This window comes from Argentina anserina, chromosome 5 (genome assembly GCF_933775445.1).
Source record: "Argentina anserina chromosome 5, drPotAnse1.1, whole genome shotgun sequence".
NCBI lineage: Eukaryota > Viridiplantae > Streptophyta > Magnoliopsida > Rosales > Rosaceae > Argentina > Argentina anserina.
Genome location: NC_065876.1, coordinates 8,295,117 through 8,319,352, shown reverse-complemented (window position 1 = coordinate 8,319,352; position 24,236 = coordinate 8,295,117). Strand labels below are relative to the sequence as shown.

The 24,236-nt window shown below is 38.7% G+C and overlaps 4 protein-coding genes across 4 annotated transcripts; 3 read left to right on the top strand and 1 right to left on the bottom strand.

Annotated features, from left to right (window-relative positions):
- Window positions 1–376: 376 nt before the first annotated feature.
- LOC126795435 (transcription factor MYB3R-5-like) lies at window positions 377–3,024 on the bottom strand. Its single transcript, XM_050522275.1, is given in 7 exon segments — window positions 377–1,208; window positions 1,362–1,490; window positions 1,680–1,783; window positions 1,874–1,968; window positions 2,438–2,495; window positions 2,694–2,745; window positions 2,909–3,024. Coding segments are annotated over 7 exon segments (1,347 nt in total). The 3' UTR covers window positions 377–415.
- Window positions 3,025–12,381: 9,357 nt separating this feature from the next.
- On the top strand, window positions 12,382–13,246 carry LOC126794625 (thaumatin-like protein). The gene has a single exon (XM_050521386.1). The coding sequence runs from the start codon at window positions 12,397–12,399 to the stop codon at window positions 13,084–13,086; it is 690 nt and encodes a 229-aa protein (XP_050377343.1). The 5' UTR covers window positions 12,382–12,396; the 3' UTR covers window positions 13,087–13,246.
- A 4,525-nt stretch (window positions 13,247–17,771) lies between these two features.
- LOC126794587 (thaumatin-like protein 1) lies at window positions 17,772–18,705 on the top strand. The gene has a single exon (XM_050521343.1). It carries the CDS (start codon window positions 17,820–17,822, stop codon window positions 18,561–18,563), a length of 744 nt encoding a protein of 247 aa, XP_050377300.1. The 5' UTR covers window positions 17,772–17,819; the 3' UTR covers window positions 18,564–18,705.
- Window positions 18,706–19,639: 934 nt separating this feature from the next.
- LOC126795434 (elicitor-responsive protein 3-like) lies at window positions 19,640–22,656 on the top strand. The gene is made up of 5 exons (XM_050522274.1): window positions 19,640–19,772; window positions 19,861–19,987; window positions 20,159–20,273; window positions 22,372–22,443; window positions 22,579–22,656. Exons 1-5 carry the CDS (start codon window positions 19,640–19,642, stop codon window positions 22,654–22,656), a joined length of 525 nt encoding a protein of 174 aa, XP_050378231.1.
- The last annotated feature ends 1,580 nt before the right edge of the window (window positions 22,657–24,236 follow it).

Sequence of the window (24,236 nt, the reverse complement as noted above, 5' to 3'; positions counted from 1 at the left end):
TAAACCCATGTTTTGTTTAAGTTCTCTTTTTCACGTTACTTGTCTATTTTATCAAAATTTCAAACACAATTCAAATGAATTATGAAAATAAATAATTTATTAGAAAAGTGATGATAACAACATGTGTCTACGTTCCTGCTCAAACTATGAAATGGATTTCGAAGGCCATGGGGGCCTATTGTTGTCAAGTAAGACAGAGGATAGTTCTATTAAGCATTCAAGAAAGAAGATGCGATACAATTTGCACTTGGCTCTTTTGAGTTTCTTTCAGCCCCGACAATGCAAAGCACACTTTGGTACAACTATACAGGTCACCACCTATTTTGGGCCAAAACCAAGTCTGCATGATAGAATGGAAAGTACCCTCATTTTTCTGCTGATACTTCTGAAAATTTTGCCTCCTGAGACTTGCAGATTATCCACGAACATATGAAGAGAATACTTTGCCACAGTTAGCAACACTCGAGTCATTTTCGTCCTGAAACTCGTGTTCCAGGCATCTTCCAACAGATTTATAAGCATCTGAAGTTTCATGTCTGCGGCGCATTGAAGATAAACCTCTGACATAGTCTGAAGAGTTCGAGTCTATGCAATTGGTACCTGCTTCATCAAGACTCATGATTTTCAGTGCAGTTGAGCAGCAGGCACCAGAAAAATTGTCATAATCTGCGGTTCTGGAAACTCTCTTTCTTATGATGGAAGGAGTATTTTAGAAAGTCCTTGCTAAGCTCTTCAATATAGATTTTGGACTAGTGCTGCTATTATAGACATTCTGAACATTACTGGGGGGAGTAGAATAGCAAAGAGGAATGCTTGCAGGAGGGCAGTTTGAGTTGGTATAAGGGGATGAATCCATGAAAACCAATAGAGAGTTTGGGAAAGGGCGGTCTTCAAGTGTATGATCAGCAATTTGTTTGCAAGATCCACTTCTGATACCAAGAGGAGTAACAACAGTGCCGCCATCAGACTTGCATTTCTTTGCTTTCACGGAATTTCCTTCTGAACCATATGGCCATCCAAGTGTCAAGTCTGTAGAACATGCATTATCAAACTTCTGTGTATCTGCTTCAACCCCCACAAGATCTGATCTTAGTTCATCAATACAGATATCTGGAAGCATGTCCCATTCATTACCATTAGGAGAGTATGAATCTTCTTTCCTCCTTTTGCACGCGCCATTCCAGTGATTTTTAATAGCATTGTCAGTCCTGTCATGTTAAACAACACATAACTATGTAATAAACATAAGTTACTAATAGTGTACTTTACCCAGATTGATTCAGGCAGCAGAAGTATGAACAATTCATGTCACTCATCATTTGCATTCTGACTATATAATCTTGATCAGTCTCATTACATACCTTCCGGGTAGATACTTTGCTATTTCAGCCCACTTGTTACCATACTGTTGGTGGCAGAAAGCAAGAATTCTCTCCTCATCTCCTGTCCATGTGTCTTTGTTTATAGCCGGGCTTAAATGATTGTACCACCTGAAAACAATTAGAGAATTTAAGTATACTGAATTCTTTGCAAGACTAAAAAACAATTGTGCCAACAGAGCTACTTTGACATAGAACAGACCAGTAACCTTACTGATCTATAGATGGATAGACAATATCTGAAGTTATATAAATTCAAGCCAAAAATCTGATGCACTGACTAAAATCATGGTCCCCTACCTTTCTCTGCATTGCTTTCCTATTCGACCTGGTAAAAACTTGGCAATGAAAGACCATCTTTTAGCACCATACTTTTCAACTAGCTTGATTATACAAACATCCTCCTGAAATAACCACAAGCTATGGTCACGCATCAAATTCTATAGTAAAAGCTTCACTGCTACTAAACATTGCAGAGAATATGTTAATAGTACCTCCTCTGTCCAATACCCCTTGATGATTTCAGGATTTAAAACTTTTTGCCAACGATGCTGGCACTGACCATCTGAACGCCCAGGGATACCCGCAGCTGCAGAGTAGTGATTCGATCAAATTAGAGCTCCAGATAAGATAATGAAATAATGACACAAATGAACCTATTGCTTTAGATTCAATGAACTATTATGATCTTCATGATGATTCCTGTCCCCCAGGAAAAAAAATGGAAATAAACCACTGGCTACAGTCATCAATCTTGAGCGTGCCAGTAAACTTAGTGAAGATTAACATAAGGGTTAGGTGCCATCAAACTAACTGAAGCTCAGAGAAGAAATGGCTGGTGCATAACTTTGAAAAACAAGACCTATAATCCAGTATCAACTAGATAAGCATGTCCACAGCCCACCGTACACCTATTGACCTATAATCATGTAAGTAGGCAACATTTATCGTCCCCTACATCCACCTCTAATGAGTCATGACAACATCCTAAAACATTCCGGTGCAGAGATTAAATTAGTAAAAAGAGGCTGCAGAGTGAAAGAGATTCGAAACCTCACCTATTTGTTTCCAACTACTCCCATCGAACTTTCTGACAAGGTCTACCAGAAGTTCATCCTGTCCATCATATGTCTTATGATTACGTATGGAAACTTCAAACTCAATTTCAACAGAAAACATAGATTGAAACTAAACCAGCACAATGAATTTAAATTTGGATGACTCGAAAAAGTAAGTTGTATGCCCTTAATTGCTTAACAAACTAAGAGTAGCTAATTACTGAGAAACTGAAATAGGATTGTATTTAGTACTGACCTCTTTCTCTGTGCAACAACCTGATGAACGCCTGGTTGGACCACTTGTTCTCCTAGAAGAGCAAAAGTAAGCATATATCAAATGAAAGCATATAACTGAGCAAGACATTTAAAAGTATAGATGTCAAAGAGTTTCATCTTCTTATACTAAAGATCAAATTGCGTCATAACTCATAAGTACCCAAATTTCAAGTGAAGATAATTAAAACAACATACCAACTAAGAGGGCTTGGCCCTGAAACAGGCAAGTCACACTTATCTTCAGATAATGGCCTCGACTCCACCCGAAACATCTTGTCTACATGCACAACAGATTCTTCCAAATTCAGCATGATCTAAGAATTGAAAGTAGTATTTCAGTCCAATCAGACTGTAACTCATTGCAATAGGAAACCAATAATCCCACAACTTCAAGAACAAAGCCAGTATATTTAGTAAGCACTATAAATATGTCATTAACCAAAAAAAAAGAAGAAGCATAAATCTGTCTCATAATCAAACCCCAAACACAAAAAATCAATTTTCATGACCCACATAGTTTCATAAACACACACAACACATCATGCGCAGTACTAGAAACTTCATCATACACTAAACTTCACCATACACTAAAACTGAGTAACTGACATCCAACGTTCCACTGAATAGAAGGTAATATTTTCACAGCTCCAATTACCAAAGCCAGTAACTTCGGCAGTTTACACAACAGTAAGCTTCTCACATTGAGGCATTGAGCAAAGCAAGGAATTGAAAACATAGTCCAGAATCCAATATCAAATACATTATTGCATCAAAAAAATCCGAACCTGAAAATGAGAGTAGGAAGTGAGATGTAACCGTCGAAACAAGAGACAGAGACAACGGAAATGGAAGCGAGCTCGAGCAAAAGAGATAGAGTTTGGGAAATGAGCAAGTGAACTGTGAATCGGGTATAGATAACCGACTTCTTATACTTATCAGTTGTCGAGGAGAAGCTACTGCTAGTCGTCTTTGGAGAAAGAGTAGCTTTCTTTGGAAGCTAATCAACGGACCGCGTAATCTAACGGCGGCGTTTTCAAAACGAGCAAATTAGCTTTATAGGCTTCGTATATAGGCCATAAGCTCTGGGCGTGGGATTTAACGAGGCCCAAAAGATATAAGCGATCAATTTTTTTAGGAAGCTAAAATTTACACTTCAAAAATTATAATCCACACTCCTTAATTATTGAAATTCCCAATTTACCCTTGACCTCTACATCATCTTCCTTTGTTTTCTCTCTTTTCCAGTTTCCCCTCGTTGGTTTCTCTCTTCCCCTCCGCCGAACTGAGACATTCCTATTGCTGCATCTTTATTAGATAAATCTAAAATTAATGGGTTCTCATTTGATAGATATTTCAGTGTTTGATGGTTAGGATTCTAACTCAACATAGCTTCAAGAGATCTAGTGTTGTTAACTGTGAGGTTTGGGAAACGATGGGCATATGGCCTGAGATTTCCGGTGGTATTAACTCAACTCCAACAATTTTCAGTTAAAAAACTTAAGAACCAAAGATTTGAAAAGTCCCTTGAATCTGATATTGAAAAATAAATTGAAGAAGAGAAGGCAAAAACATAGGTTGTTTATGGATACTCTCTCTCTCTCTCTCTCTCTCTCTCTCTCTCTCTCTCTCCGGCTAGTTGGAGCCACCCCGTTATTCATCTCCGATTCTCCAAATATGTTTGATCGAAAAAGGTGCCATATTGATCCATAATCAGATTTTGCAGGTGGGTGTAGCTAAGGTTATGGAAACAAAAATATTAAAATACAAATGGGAGTGTGGTTTGCAAAAACAAGTGAAAATTTCACTCCCTTTTTTTAAAGAGGGCTTGGAAGGCAGCCGTTATTATTAATGAAACTGTAAAAAATACAAGAATTAAATAATTTTGTATTATTGAATAATATTAGGGTTTATATATAGGCATTACAAAACCACAATCTCGTAGGATTCATAGTCCTAATTTATTACGAAGATGTTAATCTATCTCTTAACAGGAAACCTATTAGGCTAAGACACACACAAGGGTATAATAGTAATTCTACCGGAACAAAAGATACAATGTTGAACTTAAACCTCATAATGTACGTAAGAACAACCGAAGAAAATGTCAAGAGACCTAACATAACCTATGCATTCTAACAATAATCATTTAGCAAAGAGTGCATATTTGACAACTCCATTAAGCGATTAAAAAAATTTGAGAAGTGAAATCCCCACACCACATTTTTACAGTCTACACTTCACTTTTTTTTTTCAGTTAAAACATGTAGAAAGAGACAAATCTCATATTACTAAAGTGAAGAGAGAGAGAGAGAGAGAGAGAGAGAGAGAGAGAGAGAGAGAGAGAGAGAGAGAGAGAGAGATCAAAGATGGCATAAGGGATCATGAAGCGAAATCAAAGAGGTATGATAGGTTTTGCTTGATCTCGGCGAGCATATGTAGGAGAAGCTGAGGCAAGGGGAGTGAGCGCCACCAACAAAGATGGAAAAGACGTGAATGGTGACTTGGTTGCTGTGGGTGAGGCCAAAGTTTTCAGGGTTTTAAAGAGCGGGGGGGGGGGGGGGGGGGGTTATCTCTGTTGTGAGGCTTGTTTGGTCGGAGAAACAACATTTAAACTAGTGGTGGAAGAAAATAATAAGTTGTGAATGTGGGATATGTGTTTTTATTCTTCATTATATGATAATGAAGAAGTTATTACAAGTATGTATAATGAAAAGCTTAGTGTCACACCCTATTTTTTGGAGTGTCTATTGTGAGCGTTGTTGGTTGTAAGAGCTTAATGCATATGTGGGATCGCTCCAGGATCGGGGAGTGTGAGAGCATATGTGTGTTGCCCTTCGAAGTTCAGGCAGACTGGCCCGGGTGAGATTAAGGAGCTTGTTGCTAGTCAAGGACTTAACGTTGAAGAAGGAATTAGGCAATTCCTACACAAACTGGTTGGGATCGGGAGCCGATTCCCTGATGAATCCAAGACAATGCGAAACTAGTGTATTACCCTTTTGGATAAGGATGACTCCTACAAAATGGAGCGCCGCATGGACCCAATATGATGACCGAATGGCTAGGTCCGTGACATTAGGCATTGCAAGGTTTTACAAGTATGGTATATCATTGCATGTATGTTTGTTTGTTGTTACCACAAGTCCACAACATTTGCTGATTCATTAGCATTGCAGTTGGTAATTTATCTTGATCTCTATTTTTGACTAGTTTCCTTTCTTTTTCTAAAGGAATTATATTTCATGAGCAAGGAATTTGATCAATATTTCCAAGATGTATACACTAACTATAACATGAAAATCAAATCAATAAAACAGTTGGTTGAGCTCTGCAGGCCACTTTTGCAATTTTAGGGCATGTACTTATGCATGCTGTTGACAGTAACATAACTGTCACTACTGGATCATCTGGGCCCAACCCACAGGCCCGTGCGTGACCCACCAACACCGACTATTGGTCCAGCCCGTAAGGCTAGGCATAACAATTGGTAGGGGCGGTGTTACAGAAATGTCAAAGAGGCCCAAGTGTGCCATATTAGCTGGGCATCAAACCCACATCGAAGACATCCCAAAGAGTTGTTCTTTTAGGGGCTATAAAGGCACTGCTCATACATTCGAAGAGAGGTAATGTCATTATGACTCTCTACCTACAAGTATATAATACTTCTACCAATCGATTGACAAAAGCATTGGAGTTGAATAGTTCAGTAACACCGGACATGTTTCCTAACCCAAACTGTTCTAGTAATACAGGCCTAGCAGGAGAAAACAAGAAAAAGTCTACGGTTTCTCTACAGAAACATTTGGTGTCGTCTATCGGAATAGATACAAAAGGCTACGATTCTACCATGACGGAGGAGGAGACTGTACCGATTCACGGAAGGAACATTGATTCGACTACTAAAGCGTTGGATTTTGCTCTTGAGACCTCGTAATCAAGAAGAGCAACAACCAGGGAAGAGGAAGAACAATTGGAAGAGGTATCTCTGGACGACCTCAGTCGAGACAAGGTAGTGGAAGAGATGAAAAGGATGACAGTATAGGTTAACCATATGAAAATAGAAAAAGAACATGAAAAACGAGAGGCAGCAGAAAGATACTGGGAGATCGAGCAGGAGAACGAGGCTTTATAAGCAGCTCTAAAGTGTCGGGTGACGTAAAATGCCGCCTTCAGTAGGGCATTGGCCTCTCAGCCGAGGACCATGCCCATGGCAATAGAAACAATACAGCAACCGGAGCCATTGTTGACCGAACCATGGAGAGAAGATCGGTCAACATAAACACCGAGTTATTCCCTACCACAATAAGGGAGAGGTGACCGCCCCCTCCACCCCGGTACGTCAAGGAATAAGAACAACACGAGGAATATATCTTGGAGGACCTGATGACCAAGGCTTTGAGGGAATTGACCGGAATATATCATACGGGCCAAGATGGAAGAAAATGACCGAACACCAATTAGGCCGCCGGTAAGTGCAAGATTCAATGAGAGAACCGGTCCGTTTTCCAAACAAAAAACGGAAGTTGTAAGAGCCATTTTGGCGAAACCACTAAAGATGAACTACAATGGGAAGGGTTGTCCCTTTGAGCACCTGGACAGTTTCAGGTCACAGACTAGTGCCAAAGGATACAACGATGCGGTCAGCTGTAATATATTCTAGGCCACACTCACGCTGGTCTATGAGTTACCGGCTGGTTCAATAAAGTCATTCGTACAATTAGCTGATCAGTTCGTGAGCAGATTCATTCTGAGAAATGATGTGACACACTTTTCTTCAGTACTGTTCGAGTGTAGGCAAAGAGAAGAGTGAATGGTTAAGAGCTTTCGTGAACCGATGGCAAATCACCACGGTCCAAGTCAGGAACTTGGATAAGGGGACTGCTGAGATGGCGTTCCTACAGGAGTTGCGCCCGAGGAAGTTTTTGTACATGGTAAATGTAGAAGAGCCTCAAGGTTACGAAAAATTGATGGCCCTGGCTGACCATGGCACCTACAATTTAAGAACTAGGAAGAGGAAGGTGGAAGAGGTACGACAACGGTCACCAACATGCCAGCAGAAAGATGCGAGGACTTGGAACCAAGGGCGTGACCAGGGATACTTGCCCTAAAAAGACAAAAGAATGGGGAAACTGTAAGAATGATAAAGGAAGTTGAATGAGCTGGAAAAACAAAGGAAAAGGCCACCACTAAGGCGACTACGCCCCGATAGTTTCATCCAGGTCGCGAGACGATGTGTTCACAGTCCTTACCGCTTCATATGAGGGTATATGGAATGAAAACATGAACATGATCTCAAAGCCTGCGGTCAGGAGATTCCCTATATCCAATCTTACGAGGGCAGATATCGGGAAGTACTATTCATATCATGATGAGTCATCTCATCATAAAAAAAATTGCATCGCGTTGAAAAACTAAATAGAAGACCTTATTAAGAAAGGACATTTGCAACAATATGTCTGTGTGAAATGGGAGGTGGAAAATGTCAACTGGTATTATCAGGACAACTGAGACAATTTTGAGGTGTACTGATCAATCAATGTATTACACACACTTTCTCCCCTACGAAGCGGTCGTAGTACGATATCATCACTCAGCCCCAACTCTGCTCTAAAGCAGCTATTTATCCCACAATCATGCTTTTCCCTGGTTCATCACAAATAACTGTAGTTTATATTAGCCAGGGGCACGAAGACCCCTTCACTAGCTGTATCGGCACCACCAGATGCTTCGAGGGGAGAGGTTGCTGAACTTGAGGACCCTCTATCATCCGGAGAAGTGGGAAACCGCGCGTCCACTCACAGTACAATATTGTGACTCAACTCGCTGAAAGAACTACTGCTACCGATCGTATGAATGCTACCCTCCATGATATTCTAACTCGGTGATTTTAAGTCTAAGAACTGCATAACCCTCAACTAGCAACACAAAAAACCGCAACAAAACCTAAACCTATAAGCCATCATCATTTGTTCAAAATTCTACCCAGAAAGACATATTCATACACCAAATCGCAACAACACATATCTCAGACCATCCTCACTTCCAACAACAAAGAAGAAAGACAAGGCAACAACCAAACACACCACATGGTATAAGAATAGAGGGAGAAACATACCTGTTTTTTCCCGATTTCGCATTCGCCACCTTCGACAAGCAGAACGTCGAAAAGCCGAACACCGAGAGATGGAAACACCTCGCAATCGAGTTAGCTGAGGAGGAAATAAGAGTTGAAATAGGCAGACATAGGGAAGAGAAAAGGAATCATTTTTGGTGGTGCTCTCTCAAACTCTCTGATCTCTATTTTTCTCAAGCTCCTTCTAGGCGAAAATGGTGAAACATAGAGAATGTGTTGCTTTTATAAGAAGAGATGACAGGCGAAACATTTCAGTTTCCTTCTCAAAATGTCATCATGTCATAGGGTGTACTCAAGAAATCCCAAACCGTTGGATCCCACTGTTAGATCTGGCCACGTGTCCCATTACCTCATTCTTTGCTTTCACGTATGGGCGATTTGACTACCTCATTTATGAATGCTCAAAGGTAGGTGAGCCACGTGGCCCTCATGCAATGACCCCTCGATTGATCACATCCACATGCATAAGGCATTCCACCTAAAGGTAACATTAATCCGATCCACGGGCATTAGGCATTCCACTGAATGGTAATCCACATGCATGACACCCAAGGCTCAATAACATCAAGCAGTCTGATTGTCAGAACCAAATATCTGAGGCATTACACCACGTGTTCTACTGAGCGGTAAAAATAACGCATTCGACTAGGCATTCCAACATGCATTCCACCAATCATAAATATTGACCGATATACCGGTCAATAATTTCAGGCTGATCCCCTTATCACTTAAACCCACATAAGCTCCTAACCAGGTAGTGGTACTACAAGCCTAACACCTTGCTACTTGAGTTCAGTAAGTAACATATCGATCGAAATAAACATGCTCGCTACCTTAACTTATATTGTAAGTCAACAAGATAACTTCAGGAAGCATCAGTATGATCAATTCCACTCTTGAACACAAACTTGGGGACTATACTGGGGGCTACTCTTGTGGGGTGGTCGCCAGATGATCCTAGAACATATCAAGTCCCCGCTTAAGAATGTTTTTGACCGGGAACTTGTGGAACTTGTGGGACTTGTTGATAGTAGCATAATTGCCACTACTGGATCATCTAGGTCCGACCCACAAGCCTGGGTGCGACCCACCAACACTGATTGTTGGTCCAGTCCATAAGGCTGGGTAGAACAATTGGTAGAGGCGGTGTTAGGTAGTGTCAAAGAGGCCCAAGTGTGCCATATCAGCTAGGCATCAACCCACATCAAAGACAACCTAAATAATGGTTCTTTTAGGGGCTATAAATGCACCGCTCATACCTTCAGAGAGAGATATTGTCATTCTGACTCTCTATCTACAATTATATAATACTTTTACCGATCGACTGATAAAACATCGGAGTGGAATAGTCTGGTAACACCAAACATGTTTGCTAACCTGAACTGTTCTAGTAATACATGCCTAGCAAGAGAAGAATAAGAAGTCTACTGTTTCTCTACAAAAACACATGCTTTGTTTAGTATTTTGATGACTAGATACAGTTTAAATTGTCTAGTTATGTGTACATCGATCAAGGTTATAATTACATCAATGTGATGTTCAATTAATTCACATTTTCGCTTTGTAGCTTTGACGACACGAATGCAGAAGAGTTGCGAAGGATAGCAAGTGAGAACTATACAGATTCAGGAAACTTTAATTTTGATCCGAAATGCATAGATTGGGAAGACTACTATATGCATACTCACATTCCTGGCCTTGAAAAGCATGTGATCACGAAACACTACAAAAGTAGGCATTGAATGAATAATGAATAGATTACTTCTAGCTTGAGCTGACATATATTACATCTCGAGCTCGCTTTCTCGTCGATGGGTTCGATATATGTTGCCATGGACTTCGATCACTCCCTCTTCTCCCGACGACCGTGGGAACGGCGGATATCAACGGGCAGTGCCTCCTGGCATGATGGCTGTAACAAACAACTTGATTTTTGTTACCAAAGGATTAATGAGAGGGATACTGTGTTCAAAAATCAAAACTGATGAGTAATGCAGTAATTCGGGGAGCTGTAGCTGTGCCCGGAATCCCGGATGCTTACAGTTACCCAAAGGATGATCATGCAGCCAGCATTTTTACTTGCCCTGGTAGTTAAGCTAGCTACATCAATAACTAAGACTAGGATGTATACATGTTTGCTGGGATTGAATAAATTTAAATTGAGTTCTTGGGAGTACACGCATGTACGTACGTAATGGTGTGCTTTGCGATTAGTGATACATATATAGTTTGAGTTGCCTTGTAACACATAGTTTTACTGTTGCCGGGATTAGTGATAATAATACAAACAGCTTCAGGGTTTTGTGATCAGATTCTGACGCAGTAGAAGTATAAGAAGTATGGAGCGTTTTCAAGCGATAAACCCGAATGGTAACACATGGTTCTCAAGTGAAGAACCTTAAATATAAATTCCGGAATTTACTAAAAAATAAGAGAAAATTCTTGTTTGATTGAATAATAATAAGATAGATCGTCTACCCCCATTTAAGGATGCTTAAATACTGATAAAAAACCCTAAAGCAACTAACAACTAAACCTAAAAGCTCAATGAATAAAACCAAACATATCCAAAACAAATTAGAAAATATAAATTCTAGAAATATATAAAACTGTTGGTTTAAGGCCCTAAATAAATTCGGAAGCCCGAAAAAACCCACACATCGTGGCAAGGTGACAAGTTTGACTCATAGCGTCGTTCTCTTCTTATAAATGTATAATAATAGTCGATCAGATACTAAATGTCAATTCTACAACTTTAATTACAGTTCTGCCATTGATAGTCATATTTGTAACAAACTTGATTTTACCTTGTTGCGATCAATCAGCTCCTCAATCTCCTCCGCCAAACACTCTACATCAGATTCATTCATTCAATGACTTTTGTTTCATCACGACGTCGCTATCGAGTGACAATCTTCTTTGCAATTGTGTTCTTTAATATCAAAATGTGATTAAGTTGGTTATATTTAACCTATGTACATTCATTTTTTTATCCGAATAATACACTTACATAAGTTTGGAGTAGTGTACACGTCCGTGAAAAACTAGGCTTAATTAAGACCAGCCTAATTAGGAGGTCCATATGTAGCTTCATCTTGACATCATATTCATGTTTGCCTCTAAATTGCGCGGGGAGAGGGCACTTTTTGAAGCGATATGGTGATAGTGTAGGTGGAAATTAATGTGGAATAATGCCACAATTTTCTTCTCGATCTTCTCGATATATTTTCTTGACTGTTCTAGGTCCCTTATGCCATTATGAGGTCCATATTAAGGCTCACTGATCATAGCCATCAATCTTACATTCATGCCACAGAATTCCAAGCCTTGTTCGGCTAGTGCTACACCTAACTAGCTCGTCTTGTGGATAAAAACGAAGAAGACGACGAAATGACTCCTGTTTGAGGGGTATTATTTCCATGAACCTGATGTCATCTTGGTGGAAAATGAGTGAATTACGTCGTTTGGTGCCATCCCCCAGCTCTATATATATATAACCTCATGAACCTCTTTAAAAGAAACACAAACACACCGAGAATCTATCACAAAAACCATGAGCCTTCTCAAAGACCTCCTTACTGTTTTGTCCATCCAATGGATGATCACCCTCTACTTTTCTGCGTCAACCGTTAATGCAGCGACCTTCACAATCCTAAACAACTGCCCCTTCACTGTTTGGGCTGGCGCAGTGCCAGGCGGTGGCAGACAACTTAACTCTGGTCAAACATGGATTCTAAACGTAAATGCCGGAACTCAAGGAGCTCGCATTTGGCCCCGAACAGGTTGCAACTTTGATGGAGCCGGACGTGGAAGATGCCAGACCGGTGACTGTGGCGGTCTCCTCCAATGCCAAGCCTTTGGCCAACCCCCAAACACCCTCGCCGAATATGCACTCAACCAATTCAACAACTTGGATTTCTTTGATATCTCTCTGATTGATGGGTTCAATGTTGCAATGGACTTTAGTCCCACCTCTAACGGCTGCACCAGGGGTATCAGATGCACGGCGGATATTAATGGACAGTGTCCGGCGCAGTTGAAGGCTCCCGGTGGATGTAACAATCCGTGCACCGTGTTCAAAACCAATGAGTATTGTTGTAATACTGGACCCTGTGGTCCTACAGACCTCTCTAGGTTTTTCAAAAGTCGCTGCCAGGACGCATATAGTTACCCTAAGGATGATCCAACAAGCACATTTACTTGCCCTGGTGGTACAAACTATAAGGTTGTGTTCTGCCCTTGAAGCAAGTATGAGGTCGATCAGGGAAGCATAGTTATAAGTTTGTGATGCAATAAGTGTTTGAGGGCTTATAGCTCTGTAATCAGCACATCTAATAATGTGCATTAGTATGTTACAATAATCAACCAAGCAAATTATATATATATATGTTTCCTTTCATCGATCTGTTGGCATTAATCAAACTAGCTACTTTTATTGCCCGCTTATAGCCATGCCATTTAGCATTTTTTTAAGAGGGCTCGCACACACCACTACTAACAAAAATAGCTCTTACACTGATTTTACTCACACTGACCATTATAAATCAGTGACATATACTAATTCACACAATTAACCGTGTGAAATAAACTAATATGGGTCCACCAGAAATTATATAACTTACAATAACCACTAAAATCAGTGTTATATAAGAATACACACAGAGTTCCGTGTGTAATAAGAATACACACAGAGTTCCGTGTGTTATATCTATATTATGCTCACTGTTGTCCGTGCGTGATATAACACACACATTTATCTGTGTGTAATAAAAAACTAACACAAAAATCTACGAATTTTTCGAAAGAATTACCCATAAATTTCAGTGTGCAATATAACTTATATTTCACATAAATCCGTGTGTAATACTGAATTTTCCGAAAGAATTACCCATAAAATTCAGTGTGTAATCAAAACCATAGCAAATCCTTTCCAAATGCGCCAACTCCAATCTTTAAGCGCCAAATAGAAAATTTGGGTTTCATTCTAGCGCTGCTAAAAAAAAGCCAATTGAAAAGCTCCACCCACAACGAGGTCGACGATGCTACTCTCCTATGACGCTGCTCTCCGACCCCAATTTCACGACCTCATCTTCAATCCATTCCTCAGTTTGCTAACAAGGTAAATAACAGTTCTTGATTTCTCAACACTAGGTTTTTACTCGATTTCAATTTTAGGGTTCGAGTTTTGTTATTCTCCATGAGTTAATCAAGATCAACCTCTCCACTGCTGGCGAATCTCAGATCAATAATGGCGAGTTCTTCTGGAACCGTCGACTTCCAGAAGCTGATCTCCTACCGCGACGACCTCGTTCACGCCTCGACCTCAACAACTTGACCTGCTGCCTCCATACTTTCCAATTTCTCCTCTCCAATTCAGATCTCCGCTTTGGTCAAGTACCGCCCCGGCGAGTCTTCGACATCCCTGGTGAACATCTCACCAGAAAGGTACCATCTTTATTGAATTTAATCTTACCCATTTGATAATTTGGTGTTATTTCTCAGTTGGGTGATACCCAATTCGAGTGGGGTTTGGGGATGGAATGAGGGGTGAGCTTGTTGGGTTTGTGATGAAAGGAATAAGCTTTATTTGTAGTTATTGTTTTGGACGGGTTTGGATATGCTTCTATCTGTGGTTTTAGATACAGTTTATGAGAGTGAATTGCTCATGATTTATTTTGTGCAATGGTTGAAATATGTTATTTTGGTGTCAAGCTAGATGGATACTTCTTTTAGAATTTCAAAAACAAGAAGCCGTGAACGTGAGAGACTTCGTGGTCCTCTTGGTTGAAGGTATAACTTCATCTATTTGGTTAACATCTCAATCCAACTTATTATGTATTGTATTTATTTGTGAACTGCAATAAAGACTAGTCTATAGTATATAGCTTATTCATAGTTATCTTGATTTAAATCACAACAGACCTTAGTTGTGCGATTGATCAACTATTCTGATTTTATTTCATTGATATATCACATGTGAAATGACAGCAGTTCAACTGTCTTTGGGTTCTCATTTCTGGTTATGTGACATAATTTTTCATACACAGGCAATACAGGGAGCATTGCTCAGTGGTACAAACACGGTCCTGGATTACACATAGACTGGTTTAATTGCATCAATGTTCTTTTTTAAGGTGAGTATGGCTTATTTATGATATTATGCCCGTTGTTAATTGGAGAAAGAGGAAGGAAGAATAATATTAAAGCTTGCAAGTTGCTCTTTCTTCTATTATCACATGTATTTTGATAGAAACAATAAAAGGGAAAAACAAGGCCTTCACTTCAATTTATAAAATGGCCTAGCTAGGGAGCAGTCTGTTTTCTGGCTTTATTTCGTCATTATTTTTAGATTTCTGTAGTCATATGTTGCATATTGTTTGAGATGATTCATTACATCATACCAGAAAACATAGAGGAATACGTTCAGGTGAGATTCTTTTAAAGCAAATGCGTATTTGGAAAGTTGTTTCATATGTGCCAGGTATTCACCAGTAATGAGAACTCTCAGGGAAAAGTTTCTTCATTGGTTAAAGAAACTGCATCTCGCAAGTTTGATATGAAAGGGAGTTGTTATTTTGTTAAATTTCAGTAATCTGATTTCAACTTAAAACATAAGATGTCATTTGCTAGGCATTTATAGTCCCATTACATGCATCTAGGGTACAAATTTAGTTTAATCCTGCACTTCTTAGTTGAACAATCTCTTTGAGTGGTTTGTGTTATAAAGTAGTGGTCACTTATCATATGATATTTGTATCCTGTGCTTGAAAGTTGAACTCTGGTGATGATTTGATCTTAAGCCTAATGTACATGTGTGGTAATATATATTAGGCCAATATTGATGTTTTTTTTAAATCTATTATAACTACTCACACTGATATCAGTGTGTATTGTAATATGACACACAGATATCAGTGTGAATAAATCTTGTTGGACAAATTGAGTATGGTTGTGAATATTCATGGGGCCCACGTCAATAACTTGCACGGACTTTAAAATCCGTGTCTAATAGCTATTAGCCCCCCTCCAAAGTACACCGATAGACATTTCGTATGCGCACCGTGGTTAATAGCTTTCCGACACTGACATCCGTGTGAAATACCTTTAATTCTCACTGATTAAAATCAGTGTGAGAACACTTTTTGCTAGTAGTGCACACACATATATTTTAAAAAGATTGAAAAATTAACTATTTCTAGCAGACTTGGCTTAATTCTCAAAAATTTAATTTGTAGACTAGCTTTACTCCTACAAAACCTATGGTAACCTTAATTTGAAAACAATTATAGTTACTTCCACTGTACGGCACGTTTATATACGTGTAGTCTGTTTGGTGACTTTGATTGATTTCATACCACTCTGATTTTCTTTAAGAGTGGAGACTAGCCTAACTTTCGTATCAGTAAACTCTAATTATAGTTTATTGAAACAATACTACACTAAAAGTAATTAGGCTAGTGATCTAATCTCTGGTGTTGACCACGGTCATTACTAGTTTAGCAAGCTGTATATATAAACTATAAAGTCTGCATCTGGCATGGGCCTGCCTTTACTGTATGTCATTTCTCTGTAATTAACTTTATCCCCCATTTACAATCAAATTAATTATCCACTTCCACGTCATAAATGCAGTATTCTACAGTATACATGCCCATTGGATACAGTGTACAACAATTTTTTGACAATGAAATACCATAATCATACATATACACGTACAATTCTACAATGTAAAATGTCTAAACACTCCCTTCGTAAGTAGTACGTACGTACTAAAAGAGGATATATTGATATGATTAATTCATTGGGCCTAACCTTTTTTGGGAGGATAATGTTCCTCTTCTCTTCCAGTTTTATCATGTGTAGGCCTGTAGGGTATGGATGGATGTGCTCCAATCCCCGTGTGTATATAATTATAATCCGGGGTGATATAAACTTTTAAATCTTTAATGATTTATTGATATATATATATAGACGTTCTTGGCTACGGATGTCTGCACAGTGCGGATTCGACGGACTGTGTCGGCCGGAACTCAATCGGCAACCTACGGTAGGCAGAATCTGCAAAATTTAAATTTATGGGCAGATTCCGGCGATTGACTCATTCCGGCTGACGTGTGTTACCGATAAAGTTCCGACCGGCACATATGGGACCATCGGGAGGTGGAGAGTGTGGCTGTCGTGGTCCGCCCCGCCGTTGCGGCCTGTCGTCGCTGGAAACAGTGAATCCGCACCTGAGAATTCATATATATATATATATATATATATATATATAAAGAGTTTGTAACCCAATCTAACTGGGAGACTTCCATGCCCGATTTCATTTATTCAATTATAAATATGATTTTGCAACGAGGAGACATAATACATAGCCTTGAACTCGTGCGCGCTACATTTTGATAAACAGAGCAATATTTAATTTGTTGATATATATAATTGATCAGGAATTCTAGATATACATTTATATGGTATTAATTTGCCTCCTAAACGCCATGCGCGCATGCTTCCAGTAACAAACACATCTATACCTAAATAATTAAGGAATTGAGAAAAAGAATGAAAGAATTAAGTCCCAAAAGATATGAACTTGGGAGGTCCAGACATCCTTTTATGGGATAAAAATGTAGAAGATTAATAATAACGGATGGCTTTCTGCCTTTCTTACTGTCATCATCAAACTGGCTAGTCTCTGTGTCATCACGAAGTCGGGAACAGCGGGCTGGTGTGCTTAATTATGTATAACGAAGCAAAGAAGATTTTGTCCTCTCTACATAATGATCGATTACTACATGCGTAGGTAGGCAATTATATATCACGTAGCCGCCTCCCCCTTTCACTGTACGTAAACGTCCACTTGTGATTATCTAGATCAATACACTTTTATAGAACCTCATCCACTTCATTTATCTATAAAAACCCCTTTCGCAGGCATATTCATCAAAACACGAAGCTCGATCGATCTTGTAGTGGCCACCAAATATGAAGTTCTTGGCCATTTTCCAAATGCCTCTCATCTTGATCTTCTTTTTCTTAAGTTCCTTCTTCTTCATCTCCTCCAATGCAGCCACTTTTGAAATCCGTAACGAGTGCCCTTACACTGTCTGGGCAGCCGCTTCTCCCGGTGGAGGACGCCGCCTGGAGCGTGGCCAGAGCTGGATACTAAACGTTGCCGCAGGGACGAGCATGGCTCGCATATGGGGACGTACAGGTTGCAATTTTGATGGTAGTGGCCGTGGCCGTTGTGCCACGGGAGATTGTGGTGCCTTGGTGTGCAACGGATGGGGAGTCCCTCCCAACACCTTGGCAGAATATGCCCTTAACCAATTCGGCAACATGGACTTCATTGACATCTCCTTAGTCGATGGCTTCAACATTCCGATGGACTTTAGCCCAACCACAGGCCGGTGTAGGGGAATCCGGTGCACAGCGGACATCAACGGGCAGTGTCCTGGAGAGTTGAGGGTACCTGGTGGGTGCAATAACCCTTGCACTGTATATAAGACCAATGAATATTGCTGTACAAATGGGCAGGGGACCTGTGGACCGACCAATTTGTCAAAGTTTTTCAAGGCTAGGTGCCCGGATGCTTATAGTTATCCTCAAGATGATCCTACTAGCACATTTACATGCCCTGGTGGGACGAACTATAGGGTTGTGTTTTGCCCTTTAGGAACCCCTGGTAATTTCCCTTTGAAGATGGTGGGTGACAAGAGCGAGGAGTAATCACGGTCAATGTTTTAGCCTATTGTTCTATTCAGTTTCTGTTTGGATGATAATGCATGTATCTTTCTTCTTTCTTGTTCCTGTTGTGTGTTGTGGACTTGTGGTACTTACTTGTACTGTGTAACAAAATAAGCATTCATCTTCTACGAGTTTTGATTCTGTTAACTACTTACCAAATCTAGCTAAAACTTTTTCTACGTAAATGTTTTTTTTGGGTCAATTCTACGTAAATGTTGAAATGTCTAATTGATAAGAGATATTCCTAGCTAGCTTGCTCGTTTAACTTTCCAAACTCGTCGACTCCTTTTGTCTACGCACGCTGAAGCTCAAATCAGATATAATATTGGTAGCTAGGCATAACTTAACATCTCCATATTTAGTTCTTACTCGCGACTTTCTGCCAAACCTTACGATAAAGAGAAAGAAAGTGAAATTCCATGATGATGGCTGGGTTTCCTACAGTACTGGTTCAATACAATGAATTTGACTAGTAAGTGCTACTAGCTAGTCCGTGTTGAAGTTTCAAAGAAATCGATGTTACTCATGCAAGTTTGATATTCAAAAGTATTCACTTTGTGCCTGATTTCGATCTTAAGTTTCAATTGCCATCCACGATTGGATGAATCCAATATATATATGCTTTAGTATTACTATTAGTTAAGTTGAATTCTAGGGTTTCTTCATAGAACTTACATCAACACATGCATGCTAAATAATTTAAAGGTCTAACGACGTTCTTGTTATTTTTAGATTAATAATTTCAACGGTACATAGAGCACCTGAGCCTACACTTGCGGCAGTGTGTCCTCATCCACCCACCAGGTCCTTTGACTTGGTTTAAAGAGCTGTATATGTCCGAGGCCAATAGCTGTAACGATTATCAGCTTAAAGATCAGAGTTAGTTTCCCCTAAGATCGCTCAATATATAAACCATTTTGAGACATGATTTTTCTTGTAGAACTCGCCAAAACAGAAAGATATCCAACGGAAAACAGGAGTAGAAGTCAGGAACCCGAAATTCCGTTGCGATCTCTTTCGAAATTCTTTTGGGATTTTTGCCTCTCTGAAAAGAAAAGATGCCTCAAGGAACCCTAGATGTTCAACTTATCAATGCCAAGGGTCTAAAGAACACAGAGTTCTTTGGTAAGATGGACCCGTACGTCATCCTCCGGTGCAAAAACCAGGAGAAAAGGAGCAAAGTGGCAGCATGTGAGTAACAATGCGTGAAATGATTTAAATTTAGTCTATGTTGGTCGATCGCTCTACATCTGATATAAAATAAAAATAACTTGTGTAGCGCAGGGGACTAAATCAGAATGGAATGAGAAGTTTGTTTTCCGAGTAACTGAGGGTATTACTGAACTCAAATTGACGATCATGGATAAGGACACGGGTACCAGAGATGATTTTGTAGGAGAATTAAGGTAAGTTAATATATTTCTTTGTTCATACAAAATTAAATTAATTATAAATTTTATACCGTTAATTTCTCAAAATATCTATATTTCATTCTGTTATCTTCGATTCATTTCTTATTGTTTGTCGAACAACTTATTTTTCTCTTATGAATTATTATGAGTTTATGATGATTGCAGCATTCCACTAAAAACATTGTTCCAAGAAGGAAAATTCCCACCAATGAAATACAATGTATTAAGGAACAATAAGTACCACGGAGAGATTAAAGTTGGCCTTAGCTTCACTCCTTTTGTAAGTGCTTGTTCTTTCCAATCCTCAGTAGACAGTAATTACTTTTCTGCAGATAAATATTGAGGCCATGAGGCAATAAATTTCTTGGAAAATACTATCTAGAAAAATTGCATGATATATATATATATATATATATAGTCCCATTCCAGAGCGGAACCCGGCTTTAAAATTAAAGTGTGGAAGTCCTTATTTGATTTATTTTTCGGTCATTTTTTCACATCTTCACTATTCAGTAGTTTGATATGTATATGTAGAATGTCCATACAAAATTTTACCCAATTTAGTGATCATTAAGATATCGAAACACTATTAAATCTATGAACCAACTTAATCTGTCCAACTAGAACCGTTCTTGTAAATCATAATTGTGAAAACTCAAATGGTCACCAAATTGGGTGAAAATTTATGTGGATGACTTACACATACATATCTAACTACTGAATGGTGGAGATATAAAAAAATAACCGAAAAACTAGTCAAATAAGGACCTCTGCAATTTAATTCAAAGCCGGGCTCCGTTTTGGAAGGCAACTGATATATATATATATATATACATATTCTCTATCTAAAGTGAATGTTTACTTTGAAGTTACACAGTAAAGCTTCTTATTTAATTAAATCACTTTCGGTCATATTTTCACATTTTCACCGTATAGATTTTAGAACATGATGTATACATCACTCCTATAAAATTTCATACAATTTAATGGTTGTTTTGACCTTTTGCAATCGTGATTTATTCAAATGGTTCATGTTGAATAAGTTCAGTTCATTCCGTGATTTAGTAATGCTTCAACACCTTCACGATCATTAAATTAGATGAAACTTTGCAAGATTAATAATAAAATATATATATATGTACTATATATATATATATATATCCACTAGAATGCTAAGTAAATTAATTAAGGACCAAATGTAAATAGCATATTGAGTCGATTGTTCATATAAATGCTAGACAAAGCAGCCACACGTACACTAAATCTCTATTTTATGTTTAAAAACTTGAGTGCGTGTGTTATTGAAGTTGGTAATATACTAACGTACTTTTCGACTTGCTTATTAATGCCGGTGCTTATTTGAGTTATTTCTTAGGTACACCGCGAAGGTCATGATGAATCTTTTGGCGGATGGAAAGAGTCTTCGATCTAGTAGTACGTTTTATATAGCTTTTTGATGGTAACAAATTAATACTCTTGGTTTAGAGTATTTCAATTCATGCAAGGTTCCATTACTAATTAATGTACGTACGTACTGTTTTCCAACTCCAAGAGGAAGAACACATTTATTCTGCCATATAAGTTTTGTGTCTGATCAATCTAGACTTGAACGATTATTGTTTATCAAACGACAGTTATAATCCGATGGAAAAGAGAGAAAATGAAGAAATGAAAGTTTTTGTAATTTGCGAGAGGACATAAATGAACTTTTCATGGATATTACAACAAATATATATATATATATGACTGTGGACGTTTTCATCGTGTGGATTAGGCGATTCCGCCGACTGCCGGCGCAGAAGCTGCCGACCGCATTCCTCCTCTTTCGGCGCTCTTGTCTGTGCTGGCCGGAGCTGTAGCGCTATGGCTGTTAATCGGTTCCGGTTCCTGAAAGAACCGTTGGAACCGAACCGTTTAACAGCAGTTCGGGTCGGTTCCTAGAAAAAAAATGAAGTTATATAGTAAAACCGAACCGTTTTAAAACAGTTCGGTTCGGTTCGGTTCTAAAATCTAAAATGCATAGGAACCGTTGGATTTTAAGTATAGTTCCCTCATCCGCCTCCACCCCTTACAACCACGAAAGTTGGAAAGCTGCAACTTTAGAGGTACTCACTACTCATATTTCCGAATTCATTAAAGTCTAGTTCGATCTTTGGTATTCAGATTGGTATGTATTATGTAATTTCAATACACTGTATAATCTTTAGAGATTTAGTTTACTCTATGGTAATCGGATTTGGTTTCTTAGCCAATAATCGGTGTTCTTTTACCGAATTTGATTTCCAATATGTTTGATCTATTAGTTGCTTTATGATCACTGATTATTGCAAGTAGCCATTGGCTTATTTAATTGTTGTCTGTCAGATTGTGTTTTATAGTCAAAGAGGAAGGTTAGGGATACCAAGGAGGAGACTGTTACTCTTGGACCTGCTGTCCGTGACAGAGAGCATGTTTTTGGTGTCGCTCACATCTTTGCCTCCTTCAATGATACCTTCATTATAAGTTGTGTGTCTTCTTGAATGTTATTGTTGTCGAGATTATGGAGGTTGGAGATGTAAATATGTTTTGTTTGATTGTAATTGCAGCATGTGACTGATTTTTCTGGGAGGGAAACTCTGGTTCGCATCATTGGTATTGTTTCCCACTCCTCTGTTTGTTTATAATGGAGTAGTGTTGTATGAAATCAGTTTATACGGAATAGTGTTGAATTGTATGGTAAATTTACTAAAATATAATGTGGTCTTTGATAAAACCTTAATGTATGTAGTCTGTACTATCCCATAACAAATGTTATCCCATAAGATGTTCAAGTTAGATAATAACTATTCTTCTTCAAAGCAGCAGTCTGAGCTCCAATCTTTTAATGCTTCAAAATAAAGGCAATCTTTATAGATGTTTTATTGCTTGGCTTGTTTTTATGAACTTTGATGTTTCCTTCAAATGGTGGAACAAAAAAGTACATGGTTGAGCTCAAATATAACATAGCATTTTGTTTAAAAACATTTTTATTTCATCCTCTTAATATAATTTGTTTTTACCAAATGCAGATTGTGAGTTTTTTTGTTGTTTTTGTGTGTGTGGCCAATACTCATAAGCTTTTCTGAATTCATAATATATGTTTTAGATGATTGTTGTTGATGAGCTTCTGTTTAGTTATACTGATGCTATTGGGTTTAATTACTTTTGCAAACATGTTTTTTTGGAACCGTTTAGAACCGTTTTGGGACCGGAATCGTAATGGAACCGTTAGGAACCGAACCAAACGGTTCTATTCTAAAAAATACAAAAACCGAACCGTTTAAATAACACGGTTCGGTTTACGGTTCCACTATTTTTGGCTATTTTAGAACCGTTTACAGCCCTATGTAGCACCTAGAAATTTGAAATTTCAATATTCTGGCCAACGTGGGGCGGCGCTACAACTCCAGCCGTCACAGTCAGGCGCACCGGGAGGGGGAAGTACAGCCAACACCATCGCCGATGTCGTTGCGAGTCGCCGGAATCGCCGAATCCACACATGTGAAATATATATATATATATATATATATATATATCAAGGTTCTAAAAAACGCTAGGCGTTAATCGGGCGGACAGCTAAAAACCAGCGCCCAGAGGATTAATCGGGGATTAATCGTGGATTAATCGGCCCAAAATCGAGGCGACCAAGGATCTTCGGGCGCCTAGGCGGTCCTAGACGGGGATTTTTAGAACATTGATATATATATATATATATATATATATATATATATATATATATATATATATATATATATATATACACACTCTCCACATGCAGTAAAGAACTGAAATTTTTATATGTCCGTACAAAAATGAAGTTATTGTTTGTGTAGAGCTTCTGAGGAACTTAATTTTCATGATCGTTATCGATCAAGTACGTAATTGGGAACTCCTTATCACAGTACGGCAGTACCACTTATACAATAAGACGTGAGGGAGTGGAGTTATATCAATATGTACATGCAAAAAGACGTTCACCGATGTAATAGATAGATTTGATGCAACAAACATAATAGTCGACGTTCCACGATCAATTCTTCTCTAATATCCCATATAAAAATAGCACGAATCACAATTCCCTATACAGTTTACGTAATAAAAGGACCTAATATTTTCACTAAATGTATGCATAACTGTGATAGGTCTCAACTTCTGATTTTTATCTTTGTTAACTCAAATTTTTATTTTAGTTAGATATCTGTTAGATGAGTTGGACTGAAATGAT

Bases quoted from the DNA above. Each gene is read 5' to 3' on its own strand.
- LOC126794625 (XM_050521386.1), top strand. From the start codon at position 12,397: ATGAGCCTTCTCAAAGACCTCCTTACTGTTTTGTCCATCCAATGGATG.
- LOC126794587 (XM_050521343.1), top strand. From the start codon at position 17,820: ATGAAGTTCTTGGCCATTTTCCAAATGCCTCTCATCTTGATCTTCTTT.
- LOC126795434 (XM_050522274.1), top strand. From the start codon at position 19,640: ATGCCTCAAGGAACCCTAGATGTTCAACTTATCAATGCCAAGGGTCTA. The intron at 19,988-20,158 runs GTAAGTTAATAT...TGATGATTGCAG, and splicing joins GATTTTGTAGGAGAATTAAG to CATTCCACTAAAAACATTGT. The intron at 20,274-22,371 runs GTAAGTGCTTGT...TGTGTTTTATAG, and splicing joins GCCTTAGCTTCACTCCTTTT to TCAAAGAGGAAGGTTAGGGA.